The sequence below is a fragment of the Pseudomyrmex gracilis genome, unplaced genomic scaffold, assembly GCF_002006095.1.
Source record: "Pseudomyrmex gracilis isolate BER0280 unplaced genomic scaffold, ASM200609v1 scaffold_42, whole genome shotgun sequence".
NCBI classification, from domain to species: Eukaryota; Metazoa; Arthropoda; class Insecta; order Hymenoptera; family Formicidae; genus Pseudomyrmex; species Pseudomyrmex gracilis.
This window is the reverse complement of record NW_018020626.1, coordinates 14,539-40,437: the sequence shown is the minus strand read 5'-3', so window position 1 is coordinate 40,437 and position 25,899 is coordinate 14,539. Positions and strand designations below refer to the sequence as shown.

General features: G+C 38.9%; 1 protein-coding gene across 3 annotated transcripts in view; it reads left to right on the top strand.

Annotated features, from left to right (window-relative positions):
• Nucleotides 1–24,956, top strand: part of LOC109853042 (ras-specific guanine nucleotide-releasing factor 2-like) — a 45,825-nt gene extending 20,869 nt beyond the window's left edge. For 2 of the 3 annotated variants that reach the window (XM_020424750.1, XM_020424748.1), the window contains 22 exons: nucleotides 5,919–6,025; nucleotides 9,351–9,498; nucleotides 10,267–10,562; nucleotides 11,080–11,309; nucleotides 11,613–11,809; nucleotides 12,517–12,642; nucleotides 12,727–12,829; nucleotides 15,262–15,513; nucleotides 15,908–16,056; nucleotides 16,144–16,532; nucleotides 16,700–16,803; nucleotides 16,918–17,025; nucleotides 17,127–17,342; nucleotides 17,576–17,746; nucleotides 17,888–18,174; nucleotides 18,367–18,491; nucleotides 19,359–19,379; nucleotides 20,582–20,963; nucleotides 21,156–21,253; nucleotides 21,340–21,622; nucleotides 21,925–22,122; nucleotides 22,283–24,956. In XM_020424750.1, coding sequence (XP_020280339.1) covers nucleotides 5,919–6,025; nucleotides 9,351–9,498; nucleotides 10,267–10,562; nucleotides 11,080–11,309; nucleotides 11,613–11,809; nucleotides 12,517–12,642; nucleotides 12,727–12,829; nucleotides 15,262–15,513; nucleotides 15,908–16,056; nucleotides 16,144–16,532; nucleotides 16,700–16,803; nucleotides 16,918–17,025; nucleotides 17,127–17,342; nucleotides 17,576–17,746; nucleotides 17,888–18,174; nucleotides 18,367–18,491; nucleotides 19,359–19,379; nucleotides 20,582–20,963; nucleotides 21,156–21,253; nucleotides 21,340–21,622; nucleotides 21,925–22,122; nucleotides 22,283–22,495 — 4,203 coding nt within the window. In that variant the 3' untranslated portion in view covers nucleotides 22,496–24,956. The remainder of the gene's footprint in view (nucleotides 1–5,918; nucleotides 6,026–9,350; nucleotides 9,499–10,266; nucleotides 10,563–11,079; nucleotides 11,310–11,612; nucleotides 11,810–12,516; nucleotides 12,643–12,726; nucleotides 12,830–15,261; nucleotides 15,514–15,907; nucleotides 16,057–16,143; nucleotides 16,533–16,699; nucleotides 16,804–16,917; nucleotides 17,026–17,126; nucleotides 17,343–17,575; nucleotides 17,747–17,887; nucleotides 18,175–18,366; nucleotides 18,492–19,358; nucleotides 19,380–20,581; nucleotides 20,964–21,155; nucleotides 21,254–21,339; nucleotides 21,623–21,924; nucleotides 22,123–22,282) is intronic. The other variant, XM_020424749.1, reaches the window with a different exon arrangement.
• Nucleotides 24,957–25,899: the final 943 nt, after the last annotated feature.

Below are 25,899 nucleotides of genomic sequence, written 5' to 3'. Positions count from 1 at the left end.
TTCTCATGTGCGAGCTGTATTATAAAAATTGCATCGCAGTGTCGTCGTGCAACTTTCGAGTAGCTGTTAAAAAATATATGTATAAACACGAACGCAGACTTTTCAGCAGGGATTCACGACGATGTATTACGTCGTTACATATATGGCAACTTTGTTACACACGGGGAAAAATATTTTCTCTATATTTGCTCGCGAGATAATGGAAACCTAAACAATTGATTCATGCCGAAAATAGAAGTCATTCAATTACTCTAGGTTTTTAATCCACGTGTTTCTGTAATATCTCGAGGCTTGTCAAAAATAGGTCAAATTTAATTCAATTTGCTCTTTGGTCTCTTTCGCATGAAATACATGCAGTTTTTTTTGTCGTATGAACAAAAAATTTTATATTCAGTTTTGAAAGAAAAAAAAATACAAAATTGTTTGTCGATACAATAGAATAAAATCGTCTTTTGTGTTCATCCATTTTAATAAAACCAACTCTTTGATGTTATGTTGTGGGAAAATAATATTTATTTGAATCGAGTTTAATTTCATATTAAAAATTACAAATAAATATATATGTACGCACACACACACATGTATATACATATATGTATAAACCCGTATTTTACCAATATATTGTATTAAGCGGATTTATATTAATTATTTGCATTTGCGGTTTAACAGAGGTTCGACAATCAATTTATAACTTGTAGGCATTGAAAGAAAAAAAGAGTGTTTATATATATATATATATATATCTTGAAATCTAAAAGCTCGCAGAGTAATTACAAGCAAATAAGCTTGATGTGACGCTGTTGTGTCTTTGATCTTTTCACGGATGCGACAAAGTTCAGGGTGAACGGCTATTAAGCTGGCTATTAAGCTGGCATTAAATTCTCTAGCGGGATTATCACTGCAGTCTCTTTTATCAAACAGCGATGACTCGCAGCTAACTAGCTCATTTGCGCTCTTTGGAATTCTACAAAAACAATAGATTTACTAGGTTCGTCGTAATGCAACAGCGCGTAATTCTAAATTAAGCTGAAAGCTCGACGTAAAATTCGAACGCGCGTTAACACAATCATCTACTTTATAATATACTCGTCATTAACGCAATTTGCGCATCTTGTTGTTGAACAAAAACGCAGAAGAGAAGAATATTAAACGACGTCGGAAATTACGAGTAAAAATATAAATTATGGAAATTCTGGGTTTACATTTGTGGTGTACGATTCTTCATGTTTATGTTGTCATAATTAAAACGACGATGCGGCACTCTCGTTCCTGCGGAGTCAAGTTAGTCAAGATATTCTCTGTGCGAACAGAACCAGCTGGGACTCATTATATACCGCATAATCTAAATGTAAGTCGACACAAGTCTTGTCTTGATGAAAGAGAGACAGAAAAATATGTACACATATATATATTTTTTTTAACTAGAAAGAGAATAACCTGCACGATATTGAATAAATTAACAGAACGAAACGCTTTCTCCGCACGGAACTAGTCAGAAATTATCCTTACATAACTGCAAACATGTGGCTTCGTGTGAATAGATAAACCGTAAATCCTGTGATAGTCGCGTGATAGATTGCTGGCTCAGTATTGGCTTACTGCGTGTAACTGAGGTGGTAATTCGAACTTCTCCATGCGCGTCGCTTTTAGTGTCAGCACGTCAAAGTGACGTAAACATCACGTAAATAAACTAAGAATTCATTAAACGTGGCAAGTGCACAACAAATGATTTATAATTAGTTCTTTGTAATTATCTCATACGCGTAATTGAGTCTCAACTATGATTATATGAAATGTGTGGGTTACGACAAAATGAAATGGAGCATCGAAAACATATATTGCGCTAGAGAAGTTGTCTGAAGCTGAATCGCATAATTTTCGATTATAATAAATTGGCCTGTACATATAAATAGGCATTTCTCAATGTGCACGAGCACAGCTGTCACAAAGCGGTGAGATAAATTTTTCCTCGCGTGTGTGGTATAGTTTCGAGAGCAAACGCTCGTGAAATACACGTGGGAACTACGATACGTTTACGCGGTCTCACCGTCGTTCTTGCGTTCTCAAGAGGCCTGATCCTTCAGACGCGCGTTAGTTTTTCCAGAATTCTCGTATCTCCGTTAAATCCACGTGTCTTTCGGAAAGACACGGAAAAGGGAAGTCTCTCGTGCAAAAAAGTTACATTGATCGATTGCGACGTGTTACCGGTAAAAAAGAAGGTTTTTTAATTTTCGCAACGACCTTAAAATTGACATTATTATTTAGGAAGTCTGTAATAAACGCATATTGTGTGAGAACATAAACAGAGAAAGAGAGAGAGAGAGAGAGAGAAATTCAAAAAATTTAAAATATTACAAACAAATCTCGATTTTCTTCTTTAAAAAACAATATGATTTTGTCTACCAATAGCGGACATATGTCGATATTGCGTTTGCATAAAGTCAAGTGTTTTAATTTTCCCATAAGTCTCAAGTGTGTGGCACGCGCGTTTCAACATAATATATACATTACATAAAGTAGGTACACAAGGAATTTCTCCGCGGCGTGCTCGTTGCGTGAAGCAATGCTTTGTAGGACTTGTCATGAATTTTCATGACAAAATTGTAGAGTAGTCTGTATGCATGTAAAACTGTAAAAACAATGTCGCCCCCGGAGTGCGAGATAATGTGAAATTATGTGCGAAAGCACTATCGTGATACAAGAAAAACCGAGAACTTATATGCACACAACGTGCTATATATACACATTTTGCTAACTCTTCTATCCGTCATTTGCATAACGACACATCTAATGTAAATTTGATGCGAAAAGTTTTTACGATGAATAAAACATTCAAAGTCAGATGAAAAGCTGCAATCGAAGCGCATTTGCTAATTTCTCCGATTTTTTGCGGCAACGTGTCTTTCTTTTTTTGCACCGTGAACTTTTCGAACGCGATCTTCTTCAAAGTTTGTACTTTCTCTTTCAAAATAAAATATTTCAACATTCTCGTCTCTCTGCTTGAGCGATCGTGAAAAACGAAAATGCCGCACGAGCGTTCGCTTTTCATCTGTTTCTTGACATAATTTGAACAATGTAAAGCCGAGTAAAATATCCAACGCGGATGAATCTGCATACCCGTCTCTAGGTAGTTCGATCGAATCGTGTCGTTGAATATTGAGAGTCTCGGGGAGCGCGCCCGCGGGGAGAAGTTAGTAGAGTAAGGTATTTCTGATCAGACCCGCGCGCTTGCCTTTATTACGTAAAGACATCTAATTAGGAATAATGACAAGAAAATGAGATCGCGCTTAACTTCCTTTATTTTCCGCGGGGAATTGATAAAGCGCGTTTCTAAGTCTCGAATAATGGATTATCTCTCAATGAGTGATATTTTTAGACATCGAAAATCGATAGTGTGCGCCAACTAATGGCGTTTCCATAATTGAGACTATATAGCGCAAGAACTGTGTATATGTGTGTATCTTCCGTGACACGGCGCGATTCGAAAATTTCGAGAAAGTTAATATCATAGAAATCACTTAGTTCGCTCGGACGAACCTTCGCGGGGTTTATATGGGTCATGAATATACTCTCTCTCTCTCTCTCTCACACGGATAAGTCATTGTGTTCTGATTCCACTTACAATTGGCCCGTTGCTTATGTCGCGTGTGCACACACATGTACGACAACGTTATCACAAACCTTTTGTCGCCGTTCAACAATGGAACGTTACAATCAATGCGGACAAAATGTCCGCTTGACTGGCCGACGCGCAGCGCAGAACCAGTTAACGAAGCTTAAGTAATATCAATGCGCTTTAATTAGCCGCGTCTCTCGAGCGCTCAGACGCACGCACACCAATTACCGCCCGTAATGGCCCCCTATAGAAAGCTAATGTGGCGTAGACGAAGTAAATTTGGGCCACAGACCTATCGGCTCGTACGACGTTCCATTCTGTATATGTATGTACGTCATTCTGTGCATATATATATATATACATATATTTATATGTATGTACGTTCTGTACAAGTATGTGTATATATATTTGCCGCAAACAAAAATGATTTCAAGCAAATCCGAGGTGACAGCTCGATCATTTATATAGTTTTGTTGAAGGAGAAATATTGAAACGTGTGTTAAATAAAGTGATAAAATGTAATTAATAACCTCCAATCGCGACCTCTGACGTTTCGCAAACTTACCGCTCTCTGCTACCGTGCACCGCAAATATTCAATTTGCGTAAAATTAAAGCATGTAATCGCCTCCTCATCTTCTCGGTCATAATTATCGTATATTTTACTAGTGTTGCAACAGTTTCAATTATATTTTACACATCTCGTCACCTCAAACTTTAATTAATTAATTTTCATTATCAGCGCGCAATCCGAGATACAACAGAGAATCAACGTAATCGCGAAAATTAGTTAATGTATATACGTGGAATTGCGCAGCAAACAGATATGTGACGGGAGCATCTCGTAATCTCGTGCGAAATACCTGCTGCTCTGTGCGAGAGCTGTTACTTCTGTGTGTTAAAGCTGAAGTCGCACAAAATAGAATGAAAAAAATCACCACACATAAAAAAAGTTAGGTCGCACCTTTTCTATGTGTCTCTCTGTGTAATTAACCGGCACGCATTAATATCCGAAACACGCGGATTAATTCCATTACAAAATTCAAAAAACGCACGCGTCAATCTGCATAAGAATCTGCAAAAACAAAGCAAAACAAAAAAAAAAAAAAAAATTATCGCGACCTCATCGTGTTTGCCGAGGATGGATATTGCACGCACGGTCGACCTGGTATGCCTATCCCGGCTATATGTCAAGAAGGTGATGAGAAATATCTCGCGTTCTTCAAAAACGCTCGCGGCATAATGCGAGATGTTCGCTGCCAAACAGGTCTCATGAATAGATAAAAACCCGACCGAGAATTTTCTGTGAAAACTGTCAAAGAGGTCTTCTCTTGGGAGGATCATCTCCCATTTCCACGTGTTTGCTTCGCGGAATGCTGTCGGACACAAACAGGATACGGAAAGCTGCCCGTAAAGTGCAACGTGTAATGCATTCCGTTCTTTAAATAGTTATGCGAGACTTTGTGACGCGTATATATTATCTCTACGCATGCAAATGGATTGTATGTACGTGTGTAAGAGTTTTTTTTCGTATATATATATATATATACGTGTGTATACGTTTAATGAGATATGTGACATATGAACAAGAAATAACATGTACGGAATATAATATTACTTTTCTAATTAAATTTGTTTTTATACAGTTAATACTTGAGCCATGAGACATACACGGAATAATATATTAATTTCTTGATTAGAATAATTAGCGCGAATACCGTGCGCAGAAATTGCCGTGCAAATCACACACGGAAGTAATATCAGCTGTGTATCGTATGCGGCATTGATTTATACGAATATGAAATATCGCCGGAGCTGAATAAAATCACGATAAGGGTTTGCATAGTTAATGCGAAAACAATTGTGCGAATAAAATCCGCTGGCAAAAATCGAGAGCAATACCGCCTACGGAGAATACACACACGGCACTGTACTGTTTGATTTTCGCGAACTGGCGAAACGGTCGGAATAAATAAAATCTGTGTTCAAATGATTTCGTGATTTGCACGGCTTATAAACAGCGAGATGTTGTACAAATTGAATCCGGTCGGGGAAAAAGAAACGGGCACAGAGAGAAAACGATGTGTTCTCGCTTTTCTCTCTGCGCTTTTCCCCCTTTGACGCATCCTCGATTTGCTTCCGTAACTTCCACAGCGCGTTTCTTCTTCCCACCACGGCGCACAAATCGAACGTTGTGTAATATGCAGAGAAATCGCGCGCACATTTTTGTTTTTCCGTTTCTTCCGACCCCGCCTGTCATTGTCGCCGCATTAGGAGTAAATTCAATTTTTTTCTCTGTTGCAGCACTGTTTCGCGATATCGTACAGAAAGGAGAACCAACGGCAATACGAGCTGAAAGCGGCCACGGAGACAGAATGCAAAAAGTGGATCGATGCGATACGAGACGCTAGGTAAACGACAACTTGAATCGAAGATCGGGAGCCCTTTCGATTAAAATGCGCGACGCACGCGTAGACTCTGATTTATGAAGATTGCAAACCGCCCGATCTCGTAAATCACATTCGCGATCATCCCGCGATGACCGGGAGTAGTAACGAGCCGCGGCGTTTAAATTCGAAGCTCCAATTACAAATCTGTCGCGGCCGATTAATTTCACTCGCGACAATCATAAAAGCGCCTCACCGATTTGTTCCCGCGCACTGATTACAAAAGAATCGATATCGCGAAACGTGTCGCAAACTTGACAATCTTCTTGAAAAAAAATCACTATACGGTATTATCGATCAATTTTTTGTTCCGCGTTAAATAATCTTCCATCCGATTATTTAAAATCAACTACGCGAGCATTAACGATATTCGATATTCGTTGATGATATTTGAGCGAATTCAAATATGATCTTCGATAGCAGTAGCGATATAAAAGCTTTCTGCATACAATTGAATTATTGACGATTCGCGTAATTTTCCGGCGCCTCATGGCGATGAAACAGAACTTCATTAATCCGATATTATAAGTTTAAAGTTCGCGATTCCGATATTGCGATTATATTTCGCTTTTCTAGAGCGCTTAACGAGTTTAGTTTATTTGTATAAAAAAAAATAAAGTAACAAAACCAGTTGTAAATATCGCGCGATCGAAGTATCATGTGTTTACTTTAATAAAGCAAAAAGGGGAACGTATATAATTCCCCTGTAGCGATGAAGGGTTGACAATTGACTTAGTTCTCTGACAAACTCTGTGTTTCTATTTCGCACACATACACATACACATCGCAGACACGCGCACAGTCTATACTTCGACTATTATTCAGGAGACTCCCTTAATCTCGCTGATGTGCTGATAAATACGTTTATACGAGCATTGCATTAACATCGAGCCGTCTCAGCCATGTTCCCCTCTATTAATCCCATTGCTGTAATTTGCGCACATTATCGCCGAAGTAATCTTCATCGCGCTATCAAACGCGTTTTAAGAAACAGGGGTAGACCAGGGGTCGTAACTAATGATTACCGCGGAGTTCTGATCCGTGTCAAGGAAAGAGAATTTGCAAAGTAAATTTTCCGCCATCGAACATGTTGATACGTATATGTTGATAAAACAACATTTAAAACAATAAACAATTCCAACGAGAAAATAAAACACGCACACTGTTCAGAAGTGTTTGTCCTCAAATTATTTCAGGGGTTTGAAAAAAATAAAGACCTTCGGAAACTGTTTTGCACAACGACAATCTTTATAACCGGTTTACTCCAGAGATGGTCCGAAGGTTACAAACCCATTTCCGCCGGTAATTTTTCTGTCACAGGTGCTTCTCTCGCGAAGAACGTGATCGTTCTACCAACGCTCGCGAATGCACTGAACGTTGCTCTAATGTTTCACGTCACGGGACGTGTAACGTACGTGATGTTATTACGCGAAAAAAAATGGTGGCCACAGATCCGCATTTTCACTTGACACTTTTTGATTACTTTGTTTTGTATTCCGACGTAATAACAAATCGATTTCACACGTATACATCTCTCTCTTTCGCTTGTGCTCTTTTCTCGTATCTGTTATTTGTCTAATTAGTTTACCAGGAATGTAAAATGTTTTCTTTAATTAATCTTGTGTGTGTGTGTGTGTGCGCGCAATATATGTTTGTATTTTTTTTTAATTCACTTGATTTAAGGTTGCAATAATTGTTATTTCTACACGCACGTAAAAGAAAGATTCATTTAATTTAGTCCGCGAGGTTTAAACGCACGAGTCACTGCGAGCAATATATTTGTGCACAAAGAAAGAGAAGAATGCGTGTCTAAATATTTCATACGAAGAAGCTACGTTCTTCGTCTCTCTCTCTCTCTCTTCTTTTCCCACTTCCGCGGTTTTCATTTTATAGGCCAAGTTATACATCGTCCACACACATCCCGGCGGAGTGGCTGCCTTCTCAGATTACTTGCTATCCGGCACCGTAATATGCATAGATAATGATATCCGGAATTACTCCGGTAATTCCGCAGTGGCTCGCTCGAAAACACAGGGTGCGATACTTCTTCGAATATATCTCGTGTCACGCAGCAAGCTCGGGTTGTTGATATCGCGATAATTTTTTCACAAAATGCGGATCGAACGCTCGACTCGAGTCCTTGTTTTGGATATACAATACACTCAAGGCAAAGCTGTGTCTAAACATTACGAAAGTGCAAGCTGAGAGCTCGTGTTATACACGGCTTGTGTAGATAAACTCGACTCTCAGCTAAAATTTTACTCGGAAAATCTTTTACGACATTTCAGAAAGAAAACATTTATTCTGCATTCTCTGTTTCGCGCTGGCAGTAGGAATAATTATGTACGTTTTGTAAGTAAAAACGAAATTCTCGGAAGAGAATATAAAGAGAAAAATTTATTATCAAAAACACAAGGATAATAAAATAAAAGTAAAAAATATTGTAAGAGAATAATTTACAGATATTGAAAATGTCTTTTGTGCAGAATCGTATCGTACTTTTGCTTATAACAATATATTTATGAGAAAAGCACACGTATGGTATATTGTCTTATGTAGCAAGTTTCCCTTTGAAGGGAGGATATTCCTAATCCCTGTCTCGAGTTTCATCACTCGTATCACTTTACTTTCGGAATCGGATCACTAGGAACTGATCCCTCCTTTTCGCCGAGATTACGTCGAGAATAAGACGTGAATGTCGAACACACAAACTGATTACATAAGCGAGATTTCAACGAGAAAAATACCATGAAAATTTTATCGTTCACTTATCTGGCCTCGGAATTTAACTGTTTTCTTTGTCACTAATGTGGACGCTTTTTTGTTTTTAAATCGTACAAATAACATGTTATCTGCAATCTTTCTTTTCTTCGTCCTCAATCTTTCACTAACATATTTTGCGTCTTTCTTTCCTTCTTTAAATAAAATTTGAATTCAAAATAAAGAACTATAAAAAAAAAAAAAAAACACACAAAACTATTAAACCTGACTATGTGTTTTTTGTGCTGATCGTCAGCGACTATTTTCGCAAAAGTCCGTTTCTCAGTTGTTCCGTGACCACCGGTAAAAAAATCGTAATTTCGTTTTCACGCAAAATTCCCGGGACGTGCGCTTGGCGCACTTTTCCAGGCCACGTACGATCTGGCGTTTTATTTGTCTTTTTTTGTTTTTTATACCACGAGTCCGTTTAAATAACATTTTTAAGCTCGAAACAACGCGGAACAACGGAGAGGCAACATCGCGCGCCGATATCTAATCCGGCTTTCTCTTTCTTGGATATTGATTCTAGCTTCAACAAATTATTGCTGGAAAAGGAAGAGCTCGAGCAAAAGCACCTGCACCTGTTGCAAATCGTAGACAGTGAGAAAACAGCCAAGTGGCAGTACACCCAGCAGTGCGATGAATTGACGTCGGAAATAAAAAAGCTACGGGCGGAGGTCAGTCATAACAACCCGCGTATTGCCGCGTATCCGCCTCATGATATTTTCCCCGGTAATTCAGCGTGCGTACCTTCATTTCATCCACCGACTGCACACATTTTACTGCCGTCTGCAACGAGTAAATTTTCTGAAACTCTCCCTTATACGTAACAGAGGAAAATCTGTGCGCGTTTCCCGGCTTTTTAATACATCTTGCATTAATCTGTTCGAGATTGCAGTAATGAAAATTCAAATAAAATTTTCTCTCTCCGACGTAATATTACTCATAAGCGAACGAAAAATTATTTTCATATTTTGTGTAGTTTATGTGTTTTTAATTATGCGTTTTTTTTGCGCGCGCACATGTAATAATAGAACTTGATAAAATTTAATCAAGTCGTTTCTATTTTACGATCCATTCAGTTACGCGGAAGAAAGTTAATGATTAACGAAGAGTCTAACCGCGAAGTCCGGAAATTGAAGTCACATTTTCGCTTTGCATTTTTAATATTTCGCCGCGACTCTTTAGTTTCTCTCTCGTGTTTCTCTAATATTTAATTTTGATATCAAAATTAAATAACGAAATTTGTCAGATCAGGAAAGAACCGAAAATCGTTTCATTCGAGCAACTCATTCGACATTCAATCCAAGCTTCTTCGTTTGAACATCCCCGCTCGGTTTACACAAGAAATACGGATATGTGTTTGATCAAGGATTATCTTTTTTTTTTTTTTTTTTTTTTTTTTGAAATCACGTTTGTGAATTTCGCAGCAATTGTCGTTACAGATATGCTCTCTGAAAAAGGACATTCGACCGGTGGCGCCGGCATACCGGCCGTGTTTTCAAAGGACTATGTCCCAGGGTACGGCAAGTTTATACATCGGGGCTAATCCGTTTGGTGATGGTGCACACGGCTCCGCCGACACGGCGTTACGCGGCATTACAGAGGGTTCGATCGAGATGCAGAAAATCAAGAAGGTCCAGAGCTTCTTCAGAGGCTGGCTGTGCCGGCGACGCTGGAAGCAGATCGTTGAACAGTACATTAAGAGCCCGCACGCCGAGAGCATGCGCAAGCGGAACAGGTAATTGTTGCGTCGTGTCAGACCGATGACGTATCCGACTTGTTCGCAAACTTCATCTTTCTATATAATGTGCTTTCGCGAATCACGCGGTTTGCATCGCTGTTGTTGTCCGGAACTACATGAGGACGTAATGAGATTGAAAACCGCGTTCAGAAACATCAAGATACATATTTTACACGAAACAATATGTCGTGGAAAATAGAGTTAACATTAAATGCTCTTTTGTGTTTTTGGTTTCCGTTTAAATTTAAATTGTACAATATTAATAAAAATTTCTGGAAACGTTATTGTTTGCGATAGAGAATGGAAGCTTCGCTTTTATTTTTTTTTCCGCCGCGCTATTGAGAGATTTTCTTTTAATCAACTGTAGTTCGATATATTTTCTGATATTCTTTTCATTCGCGGTATATAATAGTCGCATAAAACCGGCGAGTTTATTGGGTTTCATTTAATTTGCGTTGGCCGAGGAAGATATTTTTAATAAATGTCGTATATATATATATATATGCTATTTTAGTCTGGTGTTTCAAATGGTGGAGGCGGAGGAGGAGTACACGGAACAGATGGAGATTTTAGTGAGCTGTTTTGTGAGGCCTTTCAAGATGGCTGCCAGTTCGAAAAAACCCCCATGTAGTCACGAGGACGTCAATAGCATATTTTTGAATAGCGAGACCGTGCTGTTCCTTCATCAGATCTTCCTGAAGGGTCTCACTTCTCGTATGGAGAGCTGGCCCACTTTAGTTTTAGGTACGTGCTACTCGAAATTTAAGTGGTGGTAGACATATATTGAACGGAGCCGTCTTTTGTTCCGTAATAATTTGGCAAAAATAAATCTCTTTTGTTCCAAATTCGCAATCTTGGCGAAAGGTTTTACTCTTTTCTTTTGTTTTGAAGATTTTTCTTCTCTCTTTCAAAAAGAAACAAATTGTAATTTGTGTCAATAGTTGCGTATATATAACTGGTTTCTGCTGCTTTCTACTGGTTTCTAATAGGAACGTGTTATAGGAGAAATTGTATACTGATCAATCGTGATACGTCAATTGCGCGCAGGTGACCTGTTCGACATGTTACTACCGATGCTATCGATATATCAAGAATACGTGCGAAACCACCACTACAGCCTTCAAGTCTTGACTGAATGCAAGCAATCGTCACCCCCGTTCGCGGCATTGCTCAATAGGTTGGAAAACAAGACTGCCTGCCACGGACGATCCCTCGAGACCTTCCTAACGTATCCTATGCACCAGGTAAATATCCCCGTGAGCTCGTCGTGTGCGCGTTTTGCGAGCGTTACGATCTTCCTTAAAGCTAAAAAAAAGACGAACAAAACAAAGTTTGCAACTTTGTTCTAAACTTGGACTCGTATTATTGCTGAATGAAAAATCATTATTAAATTTTTGTTATATCAATCTTTATCGTCCCGCAAGAAAAACTAGTTTTTCTTTGCGCGAAAAAAGATAAAACAGAAAAATGGCACTATTATCCTTATGATATGATATTCCCCTTCTCGGGAACGATCGATTGTGTATAAAGTAGTTTGGAAACGCTCATGAATATTTCATGAGGTCTGACGATCTTGTAAAACGATAAGTGAACTCGGTAGTGCGGAAAATGAGCATTCTCTCTTCCCGCTCTTTCGTCGAGAGTAGTTTCGCGAAAAATTCCTTCTGAAATCTATCGTCCGTGCACATACAATGAATTGACACTGCTCGCACTGTACATCATAAAGTAAAATTTCTGTCCTCGCGGCCCACATTTACGGAAAGAGACATTAATTAACTTTGACATTAATTGACTTTATATCTCAACTTTTCTCGAGGGAGGCAATTAAAATTTTCGTACAGGGAAAGTCGAGTTATTATTACTTCGTTAAATTTTCTTTGTTGTTTAAAGTTAAATTGAACGAAGTTCTTTAATCCGACCGCACTTTTACGAATAATTTTTCCCTTTCCAGATACCACGATACATAATTACTTTGCACGAATTGTTGGCGCACACGCCGTACGATCATGTAGAACGCAAGAGCCTTCAGAATGCCAGGCAACAGCTGGAGGATCTCTCAAGACAAATGCACGACGAGGTACTTATCAGTCAATCCTGCATGTCGCTAATCTTAACTATAAGCATTAAATCAATATCCGTTTAATAATGTTCTGCTTTTCAGGTCAGCGAGACTGAAAATCTGAGGAAGAATCTAGCCGTAGAACGGATGATTGTCGAAGGTTGTGATATTTTATTGGACGTCAATCAGGTCTTTGTTAGACAGGGTAAGTGCGTAACAATATCCTTTTTTTTTCTATAAAACTGAAATTTTTTTTCTTATAAAAAATTAATTTAAAAATTTTATTCTACAAAAAAGAACTGAAACTTTAATTGTAAGATAGAAGTGTGTATTAATCATACGTATACATGTGTAATGCAACAAGTTTGAAAGCGCAAAAGTTAAAGTAAGTTTTAACACGTTATATTATTTTGAAGTGTAAAAAAGTGTATAAAAATTTTATTTAACCACGTAAAATTAATATAATCTACAAAGTTGTTCGTATATAATTCATATTCACAGTAAAACAAGATTATCCTCGTATCATAAAAGAAAAATTTTAAATTAAAGAATAAAACTTTTTATTTCACTAGAGAGAAAGAGAGAGAGAGAGAGAGAGAGAGAGAAAAAGTCGATAAGATGCAAAAAAGTTTCTCGCGATAAGTCGCACGTTCATTTTCTTCAGTTTATCTATTGCCGGGAAATTCGAATCTAAACTTGATCGCTGTCGGTACGGATGAGCTTTCCATCGTCAAGGGAATAGAGAGGGAAAGATCGGAAACTCGATGCGAAGGACGCAAGCGCGCTTGGTTACAATTTCGGAATCGATGACGCGACTTGGTGGCGTCGACATATTTTTGCACTTGATTTCGCCTCGGTCCTGCGCGGTGAGATCTCGCCAGGGCTGACGTACAGTTGTACTACTAGCGGGTCTCGATAGTTCTAATGTCGTATCAATTGTCTTAATGGCAAATTTGCGTCATAATAACGCGCGAGCGGAGTGCCACGCGGTTGTAGAAATCATACTTTGAGCAATTGTCATAAATTTCTTCGGAATCAAATAATCCCATTCAATAAAATTGTGGAAAAAAGATCCAAGTGTGAAATACACTTGGAAGTCCGAGCTCGCGAAAAATGATACCTCACAATTTCATGCGTCGTACACATTTGTTCGGAACAGCGAACGAATGTTGTTCCAAGTGCGACAAGACTGTTTTAAGTAGTACAAGCCTATGACGGTCCAGACCGACAAGAATCGCTTGATACGGTCCTGGCATCTCTCATGTTTGACGCCGCATCACATGGTTATCACGTTCCTCAGTCGCCAGCAGCAGAACAGCTCCTTTCACGAGCGTGATCGTCCTTCTTATTTAGTCTCTCGGGTTTCATTCGCGACATCAAAAATCAATCAACTCGATTGTTCGCGCGAAACGTGTCTCGCTCGAGAACGACTTGCTTTCGTCGGAAAATTCGTTGCTATTGCGCGGGGATGTTCGGCGGTGTCGGCGGCCAGGGGTCGACGAACGGATGAAAACAAGTAGCGGGCGATCTTTGCGCCGTTGCCATTTTGTCGGTCTATCGCCGCGGTGTGTCCTGACGACGTGCGTGAAAATTGCGACGGTATCGCGACGTGGTGCGCAAATTTATTGCATAAACGTAGCTTCGAAACGGCGAACAAGGGAAGGATCAAGCGACGCTGGTACCAGGGACCAAGAATAATCAAACACATTCAAGGATGAACTGATTTTTCGTTTGCACACACGTAGGCACCGGCAGAGATGTCATTAAGTTGTAACTATCATTAGTCAAGGTACGCACCTGTTGTTTTTCATTCAGAAACGTTAGATAAGAATTTTATTTGAGCTCAAAAGACATGCAATGAGAATTTTGTATAACAAAATTATGAATTGTGTATAACAAATCAGATTCAATTAACAACAAAGTTCCTTTGATAACAAATGATTTTTTCTTCTTGCAAAAGGTTTTACACAAATTTGAAACAAATACGCAATAAAAACCAGTTTTTTTGTAACAAAGGATCTTTAATATAATTGACTGCTCAACGCACGTACATTTAATAACATTTTCAAAAAAGAGCCATTATTTATTTTTTTCAATTTTATGATGTTTATATTTTCGATATCTTCGAGATCTTTCGGTTCGGTTATGTTATATATGCTTGAGTCCTTTTTTTTTTTTTTTTACTTAAATGAGAGATTTAATCCAAGACCTCAAATCAGCGTAATTTTAATGTGCGTGAGTTCGGAAGTGTTTGATTTTCCAGTACCGAACTCCGGCGGAGTAATGCCGGTTTTAATCTCTACGTCGACGTCAGCAACAGCCTTGATGCCGTAGGTACGATATTGCGAATTTCGCGTCCGTAGCACGTTCGCCATGTTATTTTTAAACGCACGTCGGTACCTCCCCTAATTGCATCGATTATTTTGAGAAACCGCACGAGTCACCAATGTCGAAGCTGTCACGCGAGAGGGATGGAGTTATTTTTATCAGCGCGAAGCGTTTATTTCCTCCAGCGCTTCTTCGATTAATATCGTCGGCATTTAATAATAACTGTCACGACACACACGCACGCGTTGGCGGATCTTGAATGCGGATTGCGTGAGATCCGATCTGACATCCATCCCGCCGGTGTTTCAGGTACTCTTATACAACTCGTGGACAAACCGCGTGGTGCGCGAAGCAGATTGAGCGCTACTTTCGGCGGCAAAAGCACGAGCGACAAAGAGGCTGTGCGACAGTGCTTCCTCTTCTCGAATCATCTGCTGCTCACGACTCGTCAGTCCGACGACGACGGCCGATTAAATCTTGTCCCGCAGATCGGCAAGATACCACTTTCCGATGCGGTGCTGATCGAGGACCCGAGCGATCAGGGTGCCACGGATGATGATGGTAATTATTCATAATGACAAGCTCCGATTGTGTATCAACTTACTTCAAGATTTCTCCGAATCATCGAAACATATTGTTGAATTGCAAAATTAAACTTGACTGAATAATCAAATAAGACAAAAGTACAAAAAGAAAAGTCAAGATGCTGAGTTTTTTTGTTAAATTATGTAAAATAAAACAACAACGCAACACAAGTTTCTGTTTTTTATTCCACATGTTTTACTTCGTGCGTGGTCTCCATTGTAGTTTTTTATTACGAATTATTTTGACTGTTTCTCATGGAAAGACGTGTAAGGAACCACCGCGTTGGAAATGCCTCAAATGAACACATTAAAGAGAACTCATTCAGCGCTACGGAGTAGTAACGACTGTGAACTGATTTGAGAACTGTTAGTATGTTCGATGTCAAGCGGCATCAGTGAAAGCAGCGGAAGTGGCAGCGGCAGTAGCTCCCAGTTGCAGAATCGCGACTTCAAGATCTTACTCGACGTGAAATCCGGTGGACCGCAGGTGACCGTCCACCTAGTGGCTCCTACTATGCAGGCAAGTAACATCTCGAATTATATTATTAAAAAAATTTTTTTATTTTATTTTCACAATTAAATCACGTTAAATCAAATTCTCTCGCAGGAGAAAGCAGCATGGATCAGCGATATCAGCCAATGCATGGACAACGTTCACTTTAACGACTTGCTGCGCGGATCATTGTCGGACACCAGTTCCATTACAATGCCGCAATCCATCCGCAACGATCCGAAATTGTTCAAGGACGACGTGGACATCAGGTTCAGTCGTACCTTGAACTCCTGCAAAGTGCCGCAGATCCGGTCCGCGACGCCGGAACGTTTGCTGCAGCGACTGACCGACCTCAGATTCCTCAGTATTGATTTCCTTAACACGTTTCTGCTGACGTACCGAGTGTTTACCAACGGCGTCACGGTATTGGAAGCACTCAAGAAGGTTTTCTACGAGGCCGAACCGCCAGACGCGCAAATGCCTTGCACCACCGGATCCCTTGTGTAAATACGATAGAGATTGTTATTGGAGATTATTACATTAAGTGTAAAAAACTTTTCTTCTAAAAAAGAATAATTGAAACAATCAGTAAAAAAGAAAAATTTCTATAATGAAGTATCAAGTATTTCCAGTATATTTCGATCGTTTTTTTTTTATATCTATATTTTAGATCTTTAGACGTGCTAGGAACAACCTCGGAACAATTGCACGCGGAAGACCGAAGAAGAAGCAGCTTTTCGCCGAGACGAACTAGCGGCGCTAGTTCAGTATCAGGTGCACAACATTGAGATCTGTTTTGCCGATAAAACTTAACGAGCGATTAATGATGACATATCAATAATAAACTTGAGTCAATTGTTTGATAAATAATAGCGTTTGCATAAGTAGGATACGGATCGGAAATAAGCGACAGCCGTGACACAAGATCTCATGGATCCTACGACACTAGTATAGGATACAATTCGAAGAGTCACTGGCGATCCGGATATACGAAACGTGAGTAATGAGAAACAAGGAATAAATAATTTAACTAAAAACTAATCGTATAAAAATATTGCTCGAGAGGCTTCTCAAATAATTTTCATATTTGCTGTTAGTCGATGAAGAACAACCACTTGGTTTGATCTCCGAAGCACCGATCATAAAGCACAGCCCGACACCACAAGCGTCCAGTCCATCCAGCGCGTCGCAATCTCCAGTCACACCGAGAAAAGTCAGCATTCGCGTGGATAACAAGGATGCCACGGATGACGGATGCCACTTAACGATACCGAAAGTGATAGCCGTGTCGTCCAGCTCAGAGACGCTCACAGGTTTGGCGCCCTCAAACTAATTTGCAATAGATAGATACGTAAAAGTCAAAACACATATGTTTATCAACATTAAAAAAATAAATAAAAATGTATAAATAATCAAATACTTACAAATAAAAGGATATTGTGTAGAGAAATTTTAAACACTTAAGGTAAAATTTTCTGTACTTTGCCTTCTACTGGATACAAAAAAAAGCGAGTAATTCTGACGTATGAAAGATTTCGACTATAAGATGTTACAGTAGTCAGTGCGCCGTCATCGCCGAGTAATTTGAGTTCCGTAACACTAGTCGGCTCGACGGGATCCGGATCGGGATCGGATCCGAGTCCGCAAGAGACAGGTACTTACTCACGCGGAGTCTCGGAAGACACCGACACGCCAGTAGCGGAAGAGGATTCGAGAGGTGTGTATATAATTAAACCTCATCTGTAATTTTATATCTTTCCTCGCGTGAGAAAATCAATTTGGATTTATCCACGTCATATTGTGTTTTTGTCGTTACTTTACTAAGATGCGCGTAACGCGAGAAAAATGATCGTTATAGAAGTACAATTTTCCTACGACGATTCACCGTCACAATCAACCGAATCTGCCAAACCGGATACGCCAAAAACTCCTACCTTCGTGCCCAAGAAAACCGAAACAAAGAGAGAGGAGAAAGCCGCACCGGGCGACGAGGAAAGCGTACAGTCCCCTAAGCCGATCAGTCAATCGGCAATTCAGCAAAGTCAGCATCAACAGCAGCAGCAACAGTATCAAGAGCATAGAGCGTCGATCGCATCCGCTCCGCCGTGCAGCACAAGACGCAGTTCGATCTCCACCATAACCGGCGTATGTGTGATAAGAAAATGTGTTTCAAGTTTTTAGTCGAGAGAAGATTTCAATCAGTCTTCTCTCTATACGTCGTTCAATAACGGGTTCTTGTATAACGTAGTCCGTGTGTGACAACTTGTAGTGTAATCTCGACAAAATTTGTGCAAATTTTGCGTCATATTTTGATAAACGCGTAAATCGAATTTACAGAATTACTGGGCGAACAGGCGATCGATGCAAGAAGAAATCTCCTCGCAACAGGGCAACTTCCAGCACGATCAAGCGTCCAGCAAGGCTGGTGTGGTCATCACCAGTTTTCGCCAGAGCCAACGAAGGTTTGTTCCAACAGTTCTCATTAAGTGTGAACTCTTGCATTTTATTATCGTATCTTACGAAGTTGAAGAACGTTTGTATCGATGAAAATTATCTCTATTTCGTTCTTGCTGAGTGTTGAGTGCCGTTAAATGGCAACTTCCGCTTTCTGACGCATGAGAGCTTTTTCTTGACATCATTTTTTTCTATTTATCAGGTTTATGACTAGAATTGTTTCTAGAGGGAGGAATTGACGAGTTAAAAAAAAAAAAAAAAAAAGAAAAGAGATTTAGATAAAAATAGTATTATCTCTTTTTTATGGAATATTTGAGTACTTTTTTAATAGTGTAGTGCGCAGGACACACAGTAGATAATTTTATATCCGATATAATTTCCTCTCTCACACGTTACAAAAAGTTTGTTTTTTTTTTCTCTAAAACCCACAGTCTTTTTAATGCAAAAATTTGAGCTACAATCAAGTTGTACTATTTATTTGCATCAAAGAACAAAACAGTTGTAAATATACTTTGTAAATATGTTAATTATCTATTACGATCTGTCTTGCAGTAACTATGTTTATAAATAGTTTATAACTCATTTTCATGTAACATATATATATATTTTACTCGACTAAGTTGTAAATATATCAATTACCTTGATTTGCTTTATAATTTAAATAAACTACCAATAATGAATTAATATAATGCCGAACGATTATCACCTTTTAAAACTTTTCTTTTCCATCTTATCCGATATAAGATTTTATTCTCTTTTTCTCATCGTATCCTCAAGGTCGAGCTATAAAGTAATCCCTTTTGAGTCAAGAAAATACTTCCCCGCTGCTGTCTCTACTCAACTGTATTTCATGTATTGTTTTGTGTCACTCATAGCATTGGACCTGAACCCATCTGGTAAGTGAGATCATTTTGAAAACGTCATTATTCATTTGTATACGTGTGGCATGACAACAATTTCTTTCTTGCTTGCAGTGTTGTTTGTCCGAAAAAGTCTTGAGAAAAACAATGTCTCTTGTGTTGTATTTTTATTCTGTTGTTATAACAATGAAATGTCGCTTGTGTTTGTGTCTGAACTCTATACAAAGTATAGAGTTAGTATCGATTAAGGAAGTCATGTGATTTTCACACGCGTTGCCTTTCATTATACTCCGCCTCAAAACTGCAAGCGAAATTAATTTCCGTGAATTCAAATCCGAAGCAAATTACTTCGCACTACAGGTTGACTGGACCGAGAATCGAAGCTTACTGGCGTTGCTCGTGACTCATCGAGGCTCTACGCATTTATAGAGTCTTGCGCTCGCTTATAACAATGATACTGCGCGCCCATCACGTCTGTTTGATCACTTACAAAATGCACTATAGCAAACGAGCTATGAATGGACTAAACGAAATAGAAATAGTTTTTCTATTCGATAGTCGCTTCCTGTCACTTAACATGCGTGCTTATAGTACTGAATATTTAAAACGCAAAAATTAGAATTCGATAATATTATTGTGAGTTCGAATTTCGATGATGTGTGTGAATACGCTGTCTCTAAGTTCAATCGTAAAGACGCAAACAATAAAAAAAAAAAAGTTACCGTTCCAAAATGTCGAAATTCGAACTGGAAACTCGATTATGCCGATTTGCAATTTTGATTCTAGATATATATACTATAGTAGCGGCACATGGTACAATATAATGAAAATTAGTAAATTTAACGAGTCTTCACATTGTTGACTTGTGAGTAATGTAGAACTTTAGCCGATTAGGGCGCACACATTACTCGCTTATGTTGTCGATGCTTATTACGTTATAGAAATAGTAAATATGATTAAAACTACACTGCAGAAGCACACGAGACGATCACCGAGTTTTTTATTCCGTGATATTGTTCCATTCCTTTTAGCACACATGTAGCATGTTTAAAATCTGTCGCGAATGACTTGTCGATTGAAGCGATTCGCATAATGCAACGTAGAATGTAGAAAACAACATGCGTAGACCAATGAAATAAAGAAGAAATAAATAATCGCGAACTTCGATTTTATTCACGTGTCGTCGTACACGATGTTGCGTTAAATATTTCATCCTCAGAGCAATTTTATTAATTCAGGAGCAGCACATCCACCGCGGCGGCCGCATTCGCCATCGCGACTTCCGGCTCGAGCAATCCACCGGACAAGGGTCCGAACGACGGTCCGAATCGCAGCGGTTCTTGTCGGGACAAGAACAGACGCAAGGAATCGGTAATGTCGACCGCTGCGACAATGAGAGTACTGAACGTTCTCAGACACTGGGTGTCCAAGCACGCCCAGGATTTCGAACTCGACCAGGAATTGAAGAATATGACCATCGAGTTCCTGGACGATATCTGCTACAGTCCCAATCTGTTGCCGGCTGAACGCAAGGCCGCCAATCAGCTTCTTACTTTGATCACTAAGGAAGGACCCGAGAATGCCAAAGTCGATCTGAAAAAACTGCTGGCTCCGCCACCAGTGAGTAAAGAAATATACTTTGTTCTTCTTTCTTTTGCTCAATATTATTTTATAATACAAGCGAGTGTGCGATCTCTGAAATCGACAAGTTAGAGAAACTTAATGCGAGATATAACTATGTAACAAAACATTTCGAGAGATACATTGTCCAAAAAAATGTCTAAGAAAAAAACTAACACGTGTGAATTTCAGATTCACAGCAAGGAGAGCATTGAGACGCTGCTCGCGCTGGAGATCGCAGAACAGATGACGTATCTGGACCATCAGATATTCATCTCCATCGCTAGCGAGTGAGCAATGAACCGTAATAAATAAAAATAATAAAATCAAATCTCGCCGGTTGTTTTAACGTATAGAAATTTTATATGTTTCACAGAGAATTTCTGGGCCAGGCGTGGATGAAGACGGACAAGGCGATCCGCGCGCCTCATATTCTCCTGATGACAAAGAGATTCAACGAGGTGTCGGAACTGGTCGTCTCCGAGATCATCCGTCGTTCCAACATGTCGGCCAGAGTCGCGGCTATCGAGAAATGGGCCGCGGTCGCCGATATCAACCGAGTTCTTCACAATTACAACGGCGTGTTGCAAATTTGCGCGGCGTTCACGAACAGCAGCGTTTACAGGCTCAAGAAAACTTGGGAAAAAGTTTCCAAAACAGTAAGACAATCGTAAATTTTTATAATTGTAATTTCAACCTAAACGTAACAAATAAATTTAACAAGGTCAGATTGCGAACACACAAGAGAGTGTTCAGTATATTTACAAATATTCAAAATATATTGCATTAATGACAGCGAGACGTACGAGTTCTTGAGTCATCCACAGTTCGCAATTGATCTTGTCGATATTTATCTGTTGAATCTGCAAAACAAACGTCTCGTGAATTTCTTACGTAAACGTAACAGTTAAAGTTACACAAGTAAGATACGAGATTAAATTGTATACGACAAAAATTTCAGACAAAGCAGACGATAGAGAGATTGCAACACATCGTCTCATCCGACGGGCGCTTCAGAAACTTGCGAGACGCCTTGCACCGATGCGATCCACCGTGTATTCCTTACCTGGGTCTCTACCTCACTGATCTCTCATTTATCGAGGAAGGTACTCCAAATTTCACCGAGGACGGTCTTTTAAATTTCTCGAAAATGCGAATGGTGAGCAATATTTTTCGCGAAATCAGCACAACAATTTTTTTCTCGCGGAATATTAAATAAAAAACTAATTGTTGTACATTTAACTCAGTATTTTATCACTGCTACTTTAGTTGCTCAGAATTGCTACGTCATGGAACCAATCTCACGATCGCTGTTTCAGATCGCTCACGTGATCCGCGAGATACGACATTTCCAGCAAACTCCCTACAAGATTGAATTGATCACCAAGGTGACCAACTACCTGCTGGACACGTCGCTCTTGCTGAACGAGAAGGACTTGTATCGCATGTCCTTGGAGATCGAGCCGAGAACGTCCAGGTTGAGTAGTTCCACCTTAGCCAATTTGCCTCCTTCGGTCACTTCTATGAAATAAATTACTTTCGCCTTGAGAAATAATCGTAAAGCATTTAACTTCAATTTCCGACCTTTTTTTGTACATAATGAATCGAAAGAAAAAAAATACGCAAATTTCGACGAGTTATTAAATATGTATTTGTTGTGCTAGCGACTGATCGTAACGATCGCGCAATAGCCCCGTCCATTTCTGCCCACGTCTATGTCGTCGTTTTATGTTTTGCGATTTGCGTTAAATGCTAGACAAACTAAGCTCAACAGTGATCTCATTGTCGCACAGAATCGGCCTCTCTTCGCAATCGATTAATAGACACAGAAATTGCCGTAAGAAACATGAAATATCGGAAATCGTACTTTGACAATCAATAGCGTAAAACTATTTATTAGTTTCCGTTTATTCCAATTGTTGCTGTCACAGCAACAATACTCGCTCGTCAAGTAGATGAAAACGACTTGATGTAACTACCGGTCTCTCTCTCTCTCTCTCTCTCTCTCTCTCTCTCTCTCTTTCTCTCTCTCTCTTTAAAAGAAAACTTTTCAATCTGACGTACTTTTCAGTTTGTAGCTTCTCTAAGAATATTTTATTAGCTCTTCTAAAAATATTTTATTATTCTTCTGTTTTCTAAAATTCATTGACATTATCAGATAAAACAATAAACTTTCTCTTGATTAAATGTGTTTGCCGATGAAACTTGTACAAACTTGTACAAACATCGATGAGAGAGATGCAAGTTTTTTCTCTGTTTGCCAAGCGAGATATAAATCTTATACACAGAGAAATATACACATATCAACTATATTTGATATAATTCCAATTCAATGTCTCTCTTACTCTCTCGCTCACTCACTTTCTATCTCTGAACCGCCTCTATTACATTCAATAATTGTATCTATAATCTACATGCGCGGCGGACACACAGATTGACACGGACGAAACGCGGATGTAACAATATATACATATATTCTATATACACGCACATCTATTTTTATCCTCACGTCTATCCCTAAGAAAACTCCTAGATGCACTCGCGCGAACGCGCGCGACGCGCGCGTTTCCGTGCGGAATGCGACACAATATCGGTGTCTTATGTGAAAAATGTCTGTTTTCGAAAAAAAAACGGAAATCATGGCATGCGGACCACGCGTTTCCAATCAAGCGTATTTCGTAAACGAACGGTTTCCTTCCAAGAGTGCTGCCTTTCGAAAAGGTGACGAGCAAAAACCCCACATTCGATTTTTTGCATTCCCTAACATGCGAGTGTACTTCAAGTCTGAATCGCATGCAGATCAAAACGTGTAACCTGGCACGGATGTACATAACAAAAAAACAAAAAAAACAAAAAATCGAATATTCTGAGAGTGCACTTGCATGATACGGCTGGCATTTTGAGATCTCAAACCGAGATAAAACTTGATGATTGTTATATTACGTTTACTCGCGCGCGTGAATCTTCCTGTGCCATCTCCGTTTTTGTTTGTACACGTCACTCGAGAACGACGCGCGCGTGACCAATTAATTGTAAATACATTAAGCCCGAATTCTCTTTACCGAATTATAGCTATTGTTAAAAAAAAAAAAAAAAAAAAGAAAAAAAAACAGTCGATGCGACTATAATCTCCGAGTGATCCGCAGACCATGTGTGTGTGTAATATCATGCATCTGGAAAGTATTGCCATATCATATGTATTTCAATTTCAACGGAATTCCAAACACACGTGTTGCGCGAGCAAACGTCAAACGTTTTCATGTTGCGACGGCGAAAATTAATTCCAAGATCTTGTGTTCACGTGCAGATTCTCTTTTTGATAATTACGAAGCTCTGAATTAAAAAGGCACATATTCCTCTTATGAAAGTCTAAAAATATACAGTAGCGCGAAGAACAGTATGGTGAAGCAAAATCGATCGTACCTACTGATAATTTTACGATTAGACGGAGCATATCACTGTCACAATCACTATCGTTAATTAATGTACTTACCGAAATTTTGAAAAATTGCACACTTCTCTGGGCGTAAATCGCCCGTTTATCTTATTTACGATCACAAAAAAAGAAGCGAAAAAAAATTACTTTCAGAATTTCTTAGACAAAATCGCAGTTTAAATTACCTACTTCATGCAAAAACGTGTGTGTGATTTCTTTAAATTATTTATATATATATATATTTAGCAGAATATGAATGAACATAAAAAAAATCCACGTTTTTAAAATGATTATTCTTTCGGTGTGATAAAAACCAAACAACAAAAATATTCGGACTTGTATAATTCGCGTTTCCGCGAGCTTATTACGCATTGTCATTGTCTTCTCTGTAAATTAGAAAAAAGTTCTCTTATTGTTTCGTTCTATTGTCAACATATAATGTATCGTCAATGATACAAGTCATCAATGAGCAATGTATAGCTTCCTATTGACAAAAATTATTATAAATTAATAATAACAAGAAGAAGATTCTTCGGGCTCAGGAGACTTTAAACTAATGAATGAAATAAATTGGGTTGTAGGAGCCGTTTGCAGGATGTTGTGCAGAGAATGTGCTTAAATATATATATATATGTATACACATATATACTTCAAAATAATTTTTTTCCTCCATATAGGATGCTGGATTTGCAAAAATTATTATTATTACAAATTATAAATAATCCGGTAAAATAAAAATTTTATCACATTGGCGTTGGATGACGCACATATGCGTTTTTCAGATTTTTTATTAGAGTCTGTACGACGCTATATGTGCGTCTTTAGATCTTTTACAATTGCATTCTCCAAGTGACGCGCGTTAGTATCGGCTTCAAACGCCCGATGTGTTAAAATAAGAACACTGTTCAAAAAAAAAAAAAAAAAAACACGCTTGTAGAATATACTTGTACGACTAGTTTTAGAGTATACGATATTTCACTAAGCAAAGTGCTAACAGATGAGATTTGCAGATCTGATTTGCGAACAGATTGGCTATAAATTCGAGCGGAATATCGCAACAAATCGGAGATTAATTGTGAGACTTCAGGCTTAAGTTTTGGCAACAGATCTGCTGATATTTATCATCATCGACAAATCGGTGATAAATCTCGAGCAGATATTCCACAATTATTTTCTGACCTGCTCGGTTTCTGCTACTAATCCGCCGCCAAATCTGTGTTCGACGGATCTGTTACTTGGTTTTGGTGCCAATATCTGTTGCGGGCATTTGAGAAAATCTGTCTTCGACAGACTTAGCGCGATCAGTGAAACCTTGAAGAAAAAAAAAAAACAAATGGTATATGATACCTATAGTACTTAAATATGCACTGCATTTTTTGCGACGCGCATGAAAGAAACTCGTGGAATTTCTATTAGAAAGTGAAGTTTGAAATTAAATGCGTGATACTTTTTGAGTCTACAGAAATTAAAACGTGATGAGAAACAAGAAACAGTATTGAA